The sequence below is a fragment of the Alosa alosa genome, chromosome 2, assembly GCF_017589495.1.
Source record: "Alosa alosa isolate M-15738 ecotype Scorff River chromosome 2, AALO_Geno_1.1, whole genome shotgun sequence".
Lineage (NCBI taxonomy): Eukaryota > Metazoa > Chordata > Actinopteri > Clupeiformes > Clupeidae > Alosa > Alosa alosa.
In genome coordinates this window covers 18,702,345-18,718,509 of record NC_063190.1, presented here as the reverse complement: position 1 = coordinate 18,718,509, position 16,165 = coordinate 18,702,345, and the positions used below count along the sequence as shown (strand labels likewise).

At 42.6% G+C, this 16,165-nt stretch overlaps 1 protein-coding gene across 1 annotated transcript in view; it reads left to right on the top strand.

The window, feature by feature from the left end:
* The window catches only part of mark4a (MAP/microtubule affinity-regulating kinase 4a), a 45,198-nt gene continuing 29,033 nt past the window's right edge, over positions 1-16,165 (top strand). The window contains 3 exon segments of the mRNA XM_048266907.1: positions 1-673; positions 7,771-7,968; positions 8,379-8,432. Of these exon segments, the coding sequence (XP_048122864.1) occupies positions 623-673; positions 7,771-7,968; positions 8,379-8,432 (303 nt within the window). The 5' untranslated portion in view covers positions 1-622.

Here is a 16,165-nt window from a genome sequence, read left to right as displayed (position 1 = left end):
GTTGATGTGTCAGTCAGTGTTTCCGAGGGAGCAGTGGCGCATCTCACGGACCGCTGCCGGAATAATGGGCTTCTCTATCATGTGAGCAGTCCGGCCTTTTCTTTTGCCAGCCACGTCAGTCGCATCCGAAATCAAGACTGAGTGGGGAAGAAAGAAGAAATAGACTCGTGTAATTTATATCAGGCTGTTATGTGAAAGAGGGACGAGGCTTTTGGATGCGTATTTGTTTTGCTAGGCGACATGAAGCAGGGGGTGGTCAATCGCCACCGAAACGCTGGTTTCTGGCCAAACACCATCCTGTTCTAGCTTGTCCTCGGCCTCGTTCGGTTGTATTTCATTTCCTTCGGTGAATTTTCATTTTGTACACCACAGCTTTTTTTTTCGGTCAGAGAAGATGCAGCAGGCTTGAGGACATCCTTGATATTCGCTGACTGCCTTCGCCGCTGCCATGACGAACGCAGGCTTTCTCTCGGGCATGGCTCAGCCGGCAGCCTCACAGGCAGATTGACTGGGTCGTGGTTGCAGCCGTGGAGAGGCCGATGTCGACAGCTCATCGTAGGAGCTCGATTCTGTAAATATCATTCACAATAATCATCAATAATAGTCACGAATCTCAGGGAAAATGTCCTCGCGGTCTGCATTACCACCTGGGAACGAGAGGAGCTCAGACCATGTAAGTGCAATCATTTTATGAAAATTGAAAGGATGCTTATATTGCATAGGCACAAATAGCACCGTTATTGTTTTGAAGGCTGTCTTATAATGATGTTAATGTGCATTGTGCATATAGGCCTAAAATTATTCTGCAGCATTTTATCCAAGAACATGGGTGGAATGAATGGATGACTGAGAAAAAACCTGCGCTATGCTACAGCAGGTTCTTTTGCAAAAAAGATTGTGTGTGTGTGTCTGTGTGACTGTATGTGCGGAGCTGTCGGTGGTAACGCTAGGCAAACAGCCGTGGTTAAACCCATCCGCATTTGATGCCTCTCGGCGGATGTGCGCAGAAGCGCCATCCTCACGGCCGTCACTTCTCATTATAACACCAAGCAGATAATGATGTCACATTCTGATTGTGTGTTCTCCTTTTGAGGCCGTTTTGCCTTCGCTCGACTGGCATGCTGCATCCGTTTTCTCTCATGCTTCGGGACAGCGGGGCGAACATTAGACTAGCCTGACCCAGGCCTCTCCCTGCCGCTCTCATGGCGAAAAATCTCAGCCGTCAAATGATCGACAAAAGAGTGCTGAATTTTCCCATTGCGTTTCGTGCTGTTCTAAACGCTGGCGAGGCCAAACAGCGCCATCCGCAAGTGAGCAGCATAATTTAAGGATGCTACTACGAGCAGAATACACTGTCTGTCTTATATGAAAAGATTCCGGTTAATTAATAATTGGTCATTTTTCCATCGCTTACAATATACTGAAGGTAAAATAGCGTCCAGCACCAACAACAGCATTGAAAAGCATAGGCTACAGCTAGCATGGGATTGAAGGTGCAGCTCCCACCACGGGCCTGCAAGATTACACTGCTGCAGGCTCAGATGATAATAATATACATCTAGACTACCTCTCCGGGTAGGAAGCTAGCAGAGTCAGCTTGCTAGTAGGCTACTATATGCGTTAACAAGCCTATGGCCTTTAGGCACCATTGTTTAAATATCAATGTGAATCACATTTACAGGCTCAATATGATTGTTACGTTGATATTTATTAAACAATGGGTCTATAAAGTCTGCAAGCTATTATGAATTCTGCACTATATGTGTGAATTCAAAGGGCTAGACACACTGTAGAAGCCCATCGGTACATTTAGTAGATTTAGCATTTCCAAAATGGAGAACTGAACACAGAAAGAACGTGAAAATGAATAGGTTTAAGGGGAAAGACAGAGGGTTGAAAATGAAGGTGCAAATTTGAAGAAAATAGAAAGGGCTGCAACATGGGTTAATTTAATTGGCAAACCTCTGCAAAGGCCATTATGCCATTATAAGCTGTTACAGTACAGAAAGTTTAAAGCGTCCAATACAGTGGTGTGCAATACAACTAATGTTATACAAGAAGTGCATAGCTCCTTATGACTGATAAAGATGAGTCACATAGCCTATATAACATCAATCATGAAGGTTGTAAGAGAAATAGGCCTGCAGCAATCCAAAGCTGTTTTCATAGAGCCTGCCCTTGCAAACCTACATTTGTTGCCTTCTTTGTGGTCTGGAAGCACCACACTGGATTCCAGTTGCTGGGAGCATAGTTAATGAACAGTTGAGCGTGCTGGATCTTGCCGCTCTTGTCACAAACGCACAAAAGCTCACTTGGAATGCATGAGTGTTATACAATAAATAACATTTATAGAATCCAGAATGGAGGAACCAGAGAATCCTTTCCCTTAAAAAACAAAACGTGAAATACAGTATGTTCACATAACAATAAAATGCTTCTGAATCAGACATCTTCAGCAATAGGCACGTTACTGTAATCAAAGTTTAAATGAAGATGTTTTCCTCTTGCATCATCACCAGGGCCACTCCCCATAGCACTGATTGACAGGCAATATGGCAACATTTTTAATCATATATATAATGTCCACAACACTGCTTAAACTCCCATATTTAATGTACAAAAGCAACGTTTCGACCCTGCTGGGTCTTCTTGATTTTGCCTGAAGAAGACCCAGCAGGGTCAAAACGTTGCTTTTGTACATTAAATATGGGAGTTTAAGCAGTGTTGCGGACATTATATATTTTTTCACTGGAGTATGTTTTTTTGTCCTGCACCTGCCAGAAGGTGGGATGTGGACACAATAACTCTTTTTGAACATTTTTAATCATGCCACATTTTGTATGAACTCGTACTGAGGTTTAGGAGGTTCTGTGAACCATATGGAGATATTACTCATGTCTGGTTCATTTCCAGTGAAAAGGGAAAGGAGCCATCGATTGGGAAAAGGGAAAACTCTTAAAAGAACCAAATTGGTGGGAATCCAATATAAAGGTAGCGTCAGCGATATTTGGTTTTTGTCACATTCAGCAAATATCTCCTCATGATCGGCTAGCTCTCCATTCTGTGAGTGCTCTGTACACTCTTAAAACGAATGTTCTAAAACAGATGTGTACAAAATCCCTGTCTTCGTTCACAACCCTTACTCCCTGAACTGGGAACAAGCACAGGGGAGCAAGCCTGTCTCCCAAACATAGCCAAACTGTTCCAGCCAATAACCAAAAGGGGGTGATGGGAGTTTGGGGAAATGGAATGGGAGTTTGGGGAGGGGATTGGTGAGTTTGACTTCTCTGTTTTGTTGGTGTTTGGTTCAAATATCAGCAGACGTGACGGCATCCACCATCGCTGACGGTACGTTTAAGGATTTGAGAAGCAAAACTGTTCAGCACGATGAGGTACACAACTAAATTGAACCAATGTTGGACAAGGCTTGTGGTACACCATCAATTTTCTTAAAGTAACAAAGCATGGGGTACCTATGCGATGGCCATTTAGCACTAAGGTACCCAATTTTTCTAAAACTGAAAAAAAGGGCCTTGCTCCTACCCATGACAACAACGTAGTAAGATGTTATGGGGGTGCATCATGTCAAAGGCTCCATTCTTATTGTACCCATGACAACAACGTAGTGAGGTGTTCTGAGGATGCATCATGTCAGAGGCTCCATTCTTGCTGTAAGTCAGTGTGGCATCAAAATCAGTTTGAAACTGGTGTTTGTAGGTAAAAGGTTTGTAGGTATATGTTGCTTTATTTAATCTCTTGATCTTATCTCCCCTGCAGGTTTCTCTGCTCATTTTTCAATTGCTTCTGTCTAATTGCTAAACTATTACAGGCATGCATAACAGTGTAGGAGTGCAGAATAATGATCAGAAAATGAAATACATCAATTTCCTATTTAGGGCACCATCATGAAAACGAACTATGAAATAGTGTGAACCTTTCCTTAGTGATAGCTGTGAAAGCTGTGAAACTGATACTTATATTTGTCAGAACTGCACACGGATAGCTTTGTGGAGAAACTCCAAACATTGAGTAATTTATTAAATCAATTCCTGAAATGAACACTTGCCAAGCACTGTACAGTTGTGCCTCTAGGAAATCACCTGGTGGTGGGAGATGAAACCACCACAGAAACAATATCGCTGCTAGATTTTGAGTAAGGGATAGACAGCATGGAGTGTTAAAGAATAAACTCTTTTAGGGAATAGGACCACAACACGAAGCTACCTTTGTTTTTGTAATGTTTTTGTTTTTGATATTGCAAAAGCACCCTTTTTTATTGTTGTCAAATAATGTTGCTAGTGCCACCTCTCAAATGCACCCTAATTCTATCTGAAGAATTTAAATTGGCTTTAGGAGATGGAGAATGTTAAAAAGAACAAGTGTATAAAGTAATTGACAAGTAAATCAGCCACAATAAACTAATTATGTTTTACAGTTGCATATAACAGTTAATCATTAGTAGTATTACTTTAAAATAAATTAACTTTTTAATCAATAAAATTGACATGGGTAAATATATCACCCAGTGGACCAGTTATTAGTGTCGACTGGAATCCACTTAATCAGTGATTGGTCACCAGCATCACTTAAGGTTCCTTGCAGCATGCCTTTTCACATCAGTCGCCATCACATTCACTTCTCAGAGAAACATTTAACATGGCTTCTTAAAGGGAAGTTCAGAAGTTTGAAGGGCTTTTTTTGGCTAGATATGCCACCATCTTTGGGTGTATGGGAGTCATTCAGATTTAAAAATGTGATATTCAGATTTATCAAATGTTAGGATGCAGAGATGTGTCTAGTTAGTTGTGGAAAATAATTGAAATATGTGGAGAGGCTACACAGATGGGCTGTGGTTGAATCTCTCTTCTCCTGTCTGTCATCTCATCAAGTCATCCACTAAGACTAAGACAAGGGTAATAAGACCAACAGTATTGTTCAGTGAAACTGGAAACCTTAGAAAATGGCATAAAACAATATTTATCCCTATTTACTGTAACTGTTGCTTTGTTTTGGAAATCCACTAAATATACAACATTGTTAATAGTATAATATTCTGTTTTGTTAACAGCAGCAGCAAAGTCCTGACAGTTGGTCGAGACCAGCAATGGTTACTTAATCTTGGATTACCTTGCAGACGTAATATACCCGAACTAGATTAATGACGTGGAATTGATCTATATTGACTTGGCTGTATACTATGCTGTTGTATAGTATCGTTACTGGCCATTCTTAATTAATGAGACAATTGTCTAAATGGCAGAGTTGTGTTCTTTGTTTTTCATATGGCTTTCAACTTGTTATTGATGGGAGTTATTCAGGATGGGAGTTATTCAGCAAATGTATGACATAACAATGTATTACTATATTATATTTAGATGATATTTCAGATGATTTTGTTTTTGTGGTTTTGGTTTTTACCATCTGTGCTTCCTAACAGACAAACCTCTATTGAGTGTTATGTCATTGCTCTCATTCAGATATGACTTTCTCTTCTATTTTTCCCACCGTATGACTCTGTATGTCCACCCTCTTCCTCTTCCTCCTCATCATCCTCATCCTCAGAGCTCCGTTGAACACCTGCACACACACTCCCTGTCCATGAAATCCTTCACAGCTCCTGAGTACTCTAAACACTCACCCATCTGTTCGGACACGTGCAGCGGTCGCAGCCGGCGGCGGCTAAGCCCACGGTGCCAGGTCCATCCGTCCATCCGTCCGAGCCAGAAAGATCCAGGCCTGAGACGATCTCTATCCGGGATATCATCAACCTCTAATCCAGACATTCATCTAAATTGCCAGTAGTTAACCGGCACAACTCCCCAATCCAGCAAAATCTAGTAGTTGGCCTACTTTAGCTAAACCTAGCCACAGGAGCTAATGTCAGACTCCCCTACAGTGGCCAGTCACTAACATTTACCTGACATACTGTATTTACTCTGTTAATAATAGTCACCATTTTTGGTTATGGTTATGGTATTTGACAAACAGTTTTATCCAAAGTGACTTGCAACATCAGAATAACGGATTAATAATGTTTTTATAAATTAACTGCACTGCAAGGTCATGAGGTTGGCAAAAAAAGCACTCTGCAGTTATTCCACCAAACATTTATTGTTGTTGACAGGATTGTTAGACTAACTAAACACAATACAAATTGCATTTGATGTTGGTATGTGATAGTTTTTACTTATTACGTGGCCAACCACTTAGTGCTGCTTGTATATGTTGGCTTGAAGAATGACACTTTATGAAATAGCTGCAGGGCCTTACATATAATTTTTCTACGCAGCGGCTTGGCAGCATGCCACTTTGTAAGTAAAGGCCAAAACATTTAATGAGGCCCAATTGCAACACGATCACGTCATAATGTATGTGAAATGAGAAGACAAATCGGTTGCAGATGTTGATGGGCAAACCAGCCCCACGAGAGTAATGTGGAGTTTGTTTCAACCAAGCAACCATCCATCTAACCAGTTTCACTAAGCTGCTTGGCTCAATGCTTATCAAGCCTAGAGACCAAAATCAAGACTAACCTCCACACACTGCACTTACTGACTATTTTACGGAGAGAGTGGACAACGTCTTTTGTCTGACTCCCTCTTCAGATCCGCTCCACAACATTTGTATGAGCATTCAGGGTTTATTTTCATGTTCCTTGATCTGGTCATGTGTGAAACACTGTGGATTACCAATGTGAATAGAGTGCTGCAGAAATAAAATCAGCCTTTGCCTTGATTTGCTATGCAAGCGATCTTGGTCATTTTGATTATTTGATTACTTATAAGCTAATCAAGAGTGTTGTAACTACTCTGAATTCAGGAGATGTGCTGGGAGCATGGAGAGAGATGGGGGCATTTCAGAGCCTTTATTCAGGAGATATGCTGGAGAGAGATGGGGGCATTTCAGAGCCTTTATTCAGGAGATATGCTGGAGAGAGATGGGACATTTCAGAGCCTTTATTCATGAGAAGGGGCCTAGGCGCAGCACTGACCACCCCCTGCTCTCTCTACTTCATCAGCAGTAACCTTGCTGACTACACAATCCCACACACAGTATGGCAACCTGAGCAGTATACAGGCCAGACCGACGCTCCCACTGCCCACGCAGTCGAGTAGACAGCCGTTCAGTGAGTGACCCCGGCCCTGTGACTGACCCTGACTCTGTCCCCGACTCTGTCCCCATCGTCCCCATGCACTTCTAGTCCAGTCCAGCCAGCTACATTTGCTGCAGAGGTTTTAACGTCTGTGCACTTACTCGCTCTGTTTAGAGTGGACTCAAAACAAAGGCCTAGATAGTTACTATCGACACATAGAGAGGTGCAAAGAGGACAAGGCCAAATAAAAGTGGACCCATTCTGGTTTATAACCCCAGGGTTCGGTAAAAGAATGGAACAATGGGCTTTTTACTTTGATTTGCATTCAGTCGAGTTCAGGGCGTCCATTTTGTCTGTCTGGTTGGTCGCACGCACGTGAGAACAGCATTTGTTCCATCAATACAAGATGTATCCATGCAGGTGTTCTAGGATTTGTAGTGCTTCATCTGATTATGAGTTACATCAGTGCCGTCTTTGACACAGTCCCCGTGATGAGTCCTGATGACAGATGGAGGCATCACTTTGGAATCCAGTTCAATTCACAGCATAGCATTCTATTGCTCTGAAATGTGAACACAACCTAAGTCGTTCATACCTGTCCTGGTACTTCTGAAGCACTAGAACCTGACTCCTTTTTTAACTGTGTCCACCTGCCCATTCTCTTCTCTTTTACCCAGCATGCCTCGCTGGCGGTGAGTCGCTCCGAGAAGGGCGCAAGCGTGTCCAGCCGTTCACTGGGTGCCCGCTGTCGGATTTCCATGGCCTCCTGTTCGGACGAGCAGCCACACATCGGAAACTACCGGCTACTGAAGACGATTGGCAAGGGCAACTTCGCCAAAGTCAAGCTGGCACGCCACATCCTTACAGGCAGAGAGGTAAGACTCACACATACACACAAAGTCATACACACACAAACACACCGAAATAGGATTTAGAAAGACTCGTACTGTATACAAACACAGACACACACACACACACATGCACAAACACACCACATGTCCTAATGGGGAAAGAAGTGACTGGTTTAGTATAGGGGGGAATAGGAAAGACCAGCACAGACTGGACCCCTGTATTGATCATAAATGCTTGATAAGTTGATCATAAATGTTATATGATATTGTAAACATATTTGTCAGCATAAGCATTTGCAAATTAGAGTAATGTTTGTAATTCTAAAATTGAGAGGGCAGATGTATATAAGACTTGTGTAAATGACACATGATGAATCATGGTGGTATAAATAACACAGCTAGATTTACATTTTGGTTGCTACTTTGTGTTTCAGGTCGCAATAAAGATTATTGACAAAACTCAGCTGAATCCAACCAGCCTACAAAAGGTGAGACAAGAGGTTTTGGTTTTGTGTGATTTCTGTGATATTTTTGCATTTGCTGAAATGTATGAACTGTTAGATAATTGTTAAAGTAACTGCCTTTACCTCTTTTTTGTGTGTGTGTTCTTACAATTCAGTCTTATATGTGCCAGTCAGGGGTCATTATGTTGTATAATCCCCCCTTCCAGTCAGTGCAGGGCCCTTTGAACCATCTTAACCATCCTGTACCATATGGCGCCCCTACCTGATGCATGTTATTGACATGAAAAATTGAAACTGTATACAGTTTCAATCAGAATCAGAAGGGCCATTACCTCTTTATGTTTGGTTTAACACACTGTACAACAGAGCATAAGCTTAGCTATTGTTTGCCACAGTGATTCAGGTGCACTTTAAACCATAACTTAATGCATATAGGGCCAAGATCATGGACATTGATTAAGATTACTCCTACTAGACTGAGCTCTTTTTTCATTTAAGGTCTGTTGTAGTGTAGGACTAGGTTTAATCCATGTCCATTGTCACAGTTTATGGTAGCATGTCATGGAAATATCAACAAATTCCTAATTATTACTTTCAATATTGTTTTCCTAAACCCTACAATGCAAAACACATCATACTCCTGGGTAGTGTTTTCCTTCTTACTACTGCTGGTTATTTCTAGAAGCCGAGGGCCCTCCCAAGCACACATGTACTGTAGGCTTGCATATGGTGAGCGTCTGGTAGCAGGTCTTACTTGGCCCTCTAACATAACGATATCCCTGGAATTATGTCACATCGCGGAGGGCGCTGCGTGTGTGTGGTCGAAAGGAGGAGGAGGAGGAGGAGGGGGAGCTGATTTTCGAGGATTTTTAGTTCGACCCAGGCGTGGTGGGGGAGGGGGTTGTGGAGGGGAGTGAGTCATCAGTGTGTTGGTATCTCAGGCCAGCTTTAGTCAGTCAGTCAGGGCTCATCCTCGCTTAGGGTGCACTCCTGATGTCTCATCTGCACTGTATATACATATGGGCATGTTTGTGCGCACCGGTATACATACACGTTTGTACATGAACAAACACACACACACACACACACACACACACACACACACACACACACACACACACACACAACCACTCATGCATGCCTATTGTCTTGATGTTAGGAAATTATATTATCTGAAATTCTTTGTTTGAATCTCAATCCACCCTGCATGCAGTTGTCATAGAAGAGACTTATGTGATGCATGTGTGTGTGTGTGTGTGTGTGTGTGTGTGTGTGTGTGTCCTGAGTCGCCGTGTTTACGTGACCCAGTGTGTGTGTGTGTTGGTGACTCTTGGTCAGCAGCGGGGCTCAGATTGAGGCACAGTGGGGCATGCTGGGCCTGTGGAGGACCACAGCTGTCATCCTTGACCGGCCAATCACACGGGGCTGCTTGCTCTACACATGTATACTACATTATGCACAATGCATTAACACAGACCGTCCGTCCACTCAGAATGGCATGTGTGTGTAGTACTAACGTGTACTACATTACTGATGACTGCCCAATCATGCAGTGCTATTTATACTCCACATTTACTGCATTATTGCTGACTGACTGGTCACACACACGCCGGTCATTGTACATGTGAACCAGCAACTGCAGAAACCGTGGTTTCCACGGCACCATTGCACTTACATTCTGAAATAATAGAGCCAAAATTGGTCAGCAGTATTGCCAATTTGAGTGTCTGCATGAAGTGTGCTGTAAGGCACAGCATGCGTAGTAAACAGAAAATGTACCATTTTTGGCTACAGCTTTAGCTCACATTTTAGCATACTACACATTTACACATGTGTCCTACAGAACTGCAGTCAGGTCAGTCATGCAGAGTTACGCATGCCTATGACTCATGTGTACCACAGCACTAGTTACTGACCAGTCACACAGAGTCCACACACAGTTCATACAGACTATACTGCATGTGCATATTACTCCATAGAGTATACTACATGTGCATACTACTTCACAGAGTATACTACATGTGCAAACTACTTCACAGAGTATAGTACATGTGCATACTACTTCACAGAATATTTTACATGTACATACTATTTCACAGAGTATTCTACATATGCATACTATTTCACAGAGTATTTTAAATATGTATACTACTTCACAGAGTATTTTACATGTGCATACTATTGCAGTAGTACAGATCAGTCAGTCATACAGAACTGCAGATGTATACTACACAGTGTACTGACTGTACTGACCAGCCAATCACATAGACTCATAGACATACAGTGTCTACTCCAGCAGGGTTGGCTAGGTGACTGATAACAGAGAGCCTCTTATGTACACTGCACATGTGCATATTACTCCATGTGCATACTACTTCACAGAGTATACTACATGTGCATACTATTACAGTAGTACAGATCAGTCATACAGCGTCTACTCCAGCAGAGTTGGCTAGGTGACTGATCACAGAGAGCCTCTTATGTACACTGCACAGATACACTGCACAGAAATATTCTCAGATTCCTTAGGGAGAGCTTCCCATGTCTACTGCAGATGCACAGAGCCGCGTTACTGACTCTTCAGTCTCTGACTCACAGTTCTGTCCAAAGAAAAGATTAGAAACAGAATGGAGACATTCATATTCCCATCAGCACTGTGTTCCATGTCTACGCTATGTTCAGTGGGCACGTCTGTGATGTGTTATAGTTTTGTTCATTTAACAACTGTTACAATTACAGGCATAAGATGTGTTTTGTGATTATTAGTGTAAGTACTATAAGCATCATAATCCAGTAAGACAGCGGTTCCCAAACTTTTTTCCCACTTACCACCACCTACATCCTTACTCGGCTTGCGTACCCCCACCATCCGACACATAAAAACGTAACATATTCTATTGACGCATTCCAGGCATCATATGTTTAATTAGCCAATTATGTTTAATGTGCAACTGGTCTATGAGCTCTCACACTAAAAAACAGTGTGGAGAACAACATTATGAAACACAAAGAACAAAGAGAACATAGGCTTAAGATTTAAAAAATAGATATTTTTAGCACTTTTCCGACATTGCCCTTTTCATCTCGCGTAGCCTCTAGTGGAATCTCACGTACCACCGGTGATACATGACCACAGTTTGGGAATCCCTGCAGTAAGGTATAGATTTCTGTGGTGACTCAGTGGTTTCTGTGGTGTGGAGATAACCTATCCGGTTGTTAAGTCCGATGTCACGAGTCCAACAGCTTTTTCGTCAAAAAAACGTTTACTAGCGCAGCCAGTCGGTTTTCGCAATTTTTAAACCTTGTCACCATCACCTCCATTTTAGTAAGAATAAAACCGTTTAACTTTAACAGAGTAGCCTAATTACTGTAGCTGTGCAGCCAAATGATACAATCAAGGGTAACGTCCAGGCTTCCACGAAAAATAGGATTTTCACTAGTTCGCCCGTCTGCATGATTGCTATACTGAGTGTATAAGCTAAGCGCGTGGTTGGCATGGTAGCTGGTGGTCATGGAATGCCTGAAGCGGAGATCGCGATAGAGCGATGGCCGCTTGCACCCCCCAGTGTAAGGAGGATGTGTAACTGGGCTATCAGTGAAATGGAGGAGTAAGGGGAGGAGGAGGGATAATTTTGCGAGCGCCGCGGTGTGTGACGTATGGATAAGGAGGCCGGCTTAAATAGCCTGGCGGCGGAAGACAGGTGAGTTAATTGCTGTCAATCATCCCTAAGGGCTCCTCCCGAACTTTGTTTAGAAAACATAATTTATTAGGTTGAGGCAACAAGTGAGTAGTAGGATGACAATTTTCTTAAAGGCTACTCTGAATAGTGGAAAAAATAGTATATTTTACTGTCTACGGAGAAACGAGCAGCTCTGAGAGCCGTTGGACCCGGAAAGAGATTTATTATCCCATTACTGCATCATCACTTAATAACCGAATAGGTTATCTACATGATGCTTAGATCTTTTGACACTGCTAACTATAACATATGGTTAAGGTCAGGATAAAGGGTTGGGTTTGGTTAAGGTGATGCTCAGTGAACAATTAGAAAGACTAAACCTGAATGTCAAAGAACTATCTGTGAAATGTCTGTAGGTTTCCTGAATTTCCCCTTGGGGATCAATAAAGTATCTATCTATCTATCTATCTATCTAGGTGGGCTATCTAAATAAACTAGCTGACAGAAGAGTGTTCCTTACATCCGCTCTACTTTAGGAGTTCTAAATATCCATATAAATATTATTAAATTAATTTCAGTGGAACTGTAATTGGGTAATTGTTATTTGATTTATCTTTACCCAATCAAAACAACACAGCTGCACTTTACACAATACACAATCAAATAACATGGCTTATTAATGTTTTCAAAAATGTATTTATAGCATTTTAGAAAAGAGCTCTTCACTTGTTTCTCCAGTGTCCATTCAACTTCAACTCCAACACGTGCTAGACATGCACAGTTTTACTACCTGGCACTCTACAGCACGCAGATGACCTGCTGACCCTCCTCATCCATGCCTGCTAATGCTCAGTGGTGTTATCACTGATAGACATATGGTCAGTGGTCTAAACAAGTTGGGTATGGTCTCTCAGAGTCATACAGTCAGTTTTGTTAACATGGTGGATGTAGTCGTATCATAAACATACAGTCTGGTCTTAGCATGTTTGGCATGGTCTAGCACAGAGTTAGTATTTTAAAGGAGAGTCCATTCACTGGCCTACTTAATCTATATGTTCACTTGTCCTCTGGGGTGTCATTCTGTACGAGGCTGTTACCCAGAAACCACTGTGGCACTTGCAGAATGTGGGATGTGAGTGGACATTAGTCTTGGGACAATGCACTGTGTTTGGACTAAGCAGGGAAAATAGCAAGTTTGTTTTTTACATTTTATGGAATGATTCACAGACTGAGCTCACATTATTGCAGGATTTAATCACTCTTTAAAATGTATTTTGTTTGGTAAATGTTTCTAGTGACAGTATATTTTATGGAGATGTTATTTTGTTTGGTAAATATTTCTAGTGGCAGTATATTTTATGGAAATGTAATTTTGTTTGGTAAATGTTTCTAGTGACAGTATATTTTATGGAGATGTTATTTTGTTTAGTAAATATTTCTAGTGGCAGTATATTTTTTGGAGATGTTATTTTTTGTTTTTGTTGTAATGTTTTCATCTAGAGATGATCTGCTGGGCTGCCGGGTTTGGCATGGTCTCTCTTGTAAAAGAGATTACAAATCTCAGTGAGGGCAACCTGGTCAGAAGAGCTTAAACAAATATAAATAAATAAGTTGATAATGTAGTGACGCCACTCAGTACAAAGCATCCTTTGTGTTTTTATAGTTCAATAAGAGTGAACACACACATACACACTATCTCTCTCATACACACACTCTCTCTCTCTCTCATTCTCTCCTCACACACACACACACACACACACACCCACAGAGTCATTAAGTAGTTCATGGCTTTCACATGAGAACCTTGTGATATAAACTAGTAGACAAAACGAATATGGGATTAAACAAGCAAAAAGCCAAACGCAAACATGCACACTTTTATCCTTTTGCTTTTGAGTGATTGTATATACAGTATCTCATAGTCCCTGGTCCTAAAGCGTTTTCATTACAACAAAGCTACATACTGCGAGTTTATAGCACCCGTCCTCGGATCCATAGTAGCCGCAGCACTGTACACTGTACACTGTAACCTGTCACCTCAACGTTGTCAGGAATTTTTCAGTAGAGAAAATCATTGGGTTTTTAATTTAACATTTTGATATTTTTCATCATTTCACAAAATATGACAAAGGAAAGGATAAAAAAAGTTCTAAAACAGCTGCATTTATTGATCACAATTAACTTTTAGTCAGGCCTGTTTTCGACACACACACACACACACACACACACACACACACACACACACACACACACACACACACACACACAACACAAAGAAGTGTTCTCGTTTGTCCCAAAGCTTCATAACTCCAGTGGAGTAAGTGCTGTGACCGAGGAGCAGATTAACAGAGCTTTGGGGGGAGGGGGGACATGTGGCAGACGATGAGCCAGTGGTTCACGACGTGTGTGTGTGTGTGTGTGTGTGTGTGTGTGTGTGTGTGTGTGTGTGTGTGTGTGTGTGTGTGTGTGTGTGTGTGTGTGTGTGTGTGTGTGTGTGTGTGTGTGTGTGTGTGTGTGTGTGTGTGTGTGCATGTGTGAGTGTGTGTGTGTGTGTGAGTGGGTGTGTGTGTTTGTGTCTGTTTGTGTGTGTGTGCGAGTGTGTGTGTGTGTCTGTCTGCATGCAACAGCACATGGCATATGACATGCAGTTGCTTCCAGATCAGACATGGCACTGTTGCATGTGTGTAGGATCTCTGCAGAGAATTGTCCAGTGTCTTGTGTGTCGAGATCGGTCAAGCATCGCTACACACATGAACAGGACTGAAGCATTCGCTCTTCTACTTGATAAGAGACAGGTGAAGGGATGTTGCAGCTGAACAACATGGGAAGGAGGAGGGACCAGTGCTGATTGGACAGTGTGGCGGGCGAGGAGTAATTTGATTGGCCAGCAGAGGAAAAAGGGGCACGTGGTTGGCTGGCGTTGTGTAAAGATGCTTTGGTTAACCCGGGGGCATGAGAGGAACTGCCACACTGATGACATTACCACAATGTGACCCTTTACGCATGAGAGATAGAGAGAGAGAGGGATGGAGAGAGAGAGGGAGGGAGAGAGAGAGACGGAGAGGGAGGGAGAGAGAGAGAGACGGAGAGAGAGGCACAGCAAAGAAAAGAAGGGTGGGGGTTTGGCTGGCGAAGCAGAAACGACACAGAGAGAGAGAACGAGAGATCAAGAGAGGGAGGTAGAAAGAGAGAGACAGACTGAGGGGGAGAGAGAAAGGGAGCGAGGGAGAGAGAAGAGGGAGAGGAAAGTGGAGAGAGATAAAGAGAAAGAGGGAGAGAGAGAGGGGGAGGAGAGAAAGAGAGAGAGAGAGAGAAAGAGGGGGAGAAGAGTGGAAGTGAGAGGGAGGGCGCCCAGTGGAGTGTAGACACAGAGAGGCAGAGATAAAGAGAAAAAGAGAGAGAGATAAAGAGAAAGAGAGAGAGGGAGACAGAGAGAGAGAGGAGATGGGCAGTGCTTGGGCAGTGAAGATTATCACATGATCCGCAGAACCTCATCTGTTCTCTGCTCTCTCTGTGCCCTCTGTGGACTGGTTTGTTTTTTTGGTCTGGAGCTCGGAGCTCCCCTCAAAATATTCAAGCACCCTCTCACTTTCACAATCACTTACTCACCCTCTCATACTTACAATCACCGACTCACCCTCTTACTCACTTACCCTATCACTCACTCACTCACTCACTCACTCACTGACACATTCACCCACTCACTCACTGACACGTTCACCCGCTTGCTCACTCACTCACTCACGAGAGCAGGAGATATTTATTGGTCATAGTTTAGTGGCCTCCCAGGGTTAAGCCGCAGCCAAGTGAGGTCCTCTGGGAGTGTTCAATCCTTGTGTTCTTATTAAAGTGGGTTTGTAGACTATGCTGACTGATGAGGCTTCAGCCAAGAACGGTTCTGCTCTGCAGCAAGAAGCTGCATAGAGTCTCTCAAAACAGAAACTTTGTTTTCTGCCTGACCTAGCAACTCTGAGTTGAACTTAACTCTGGACATGGACTGTGATGTCTTCATGTTGCACCAGTGGCTTTGTCCCAGTATAGCATGAGGAGCTGTAGCACTGTCATGCAGTGGAACTT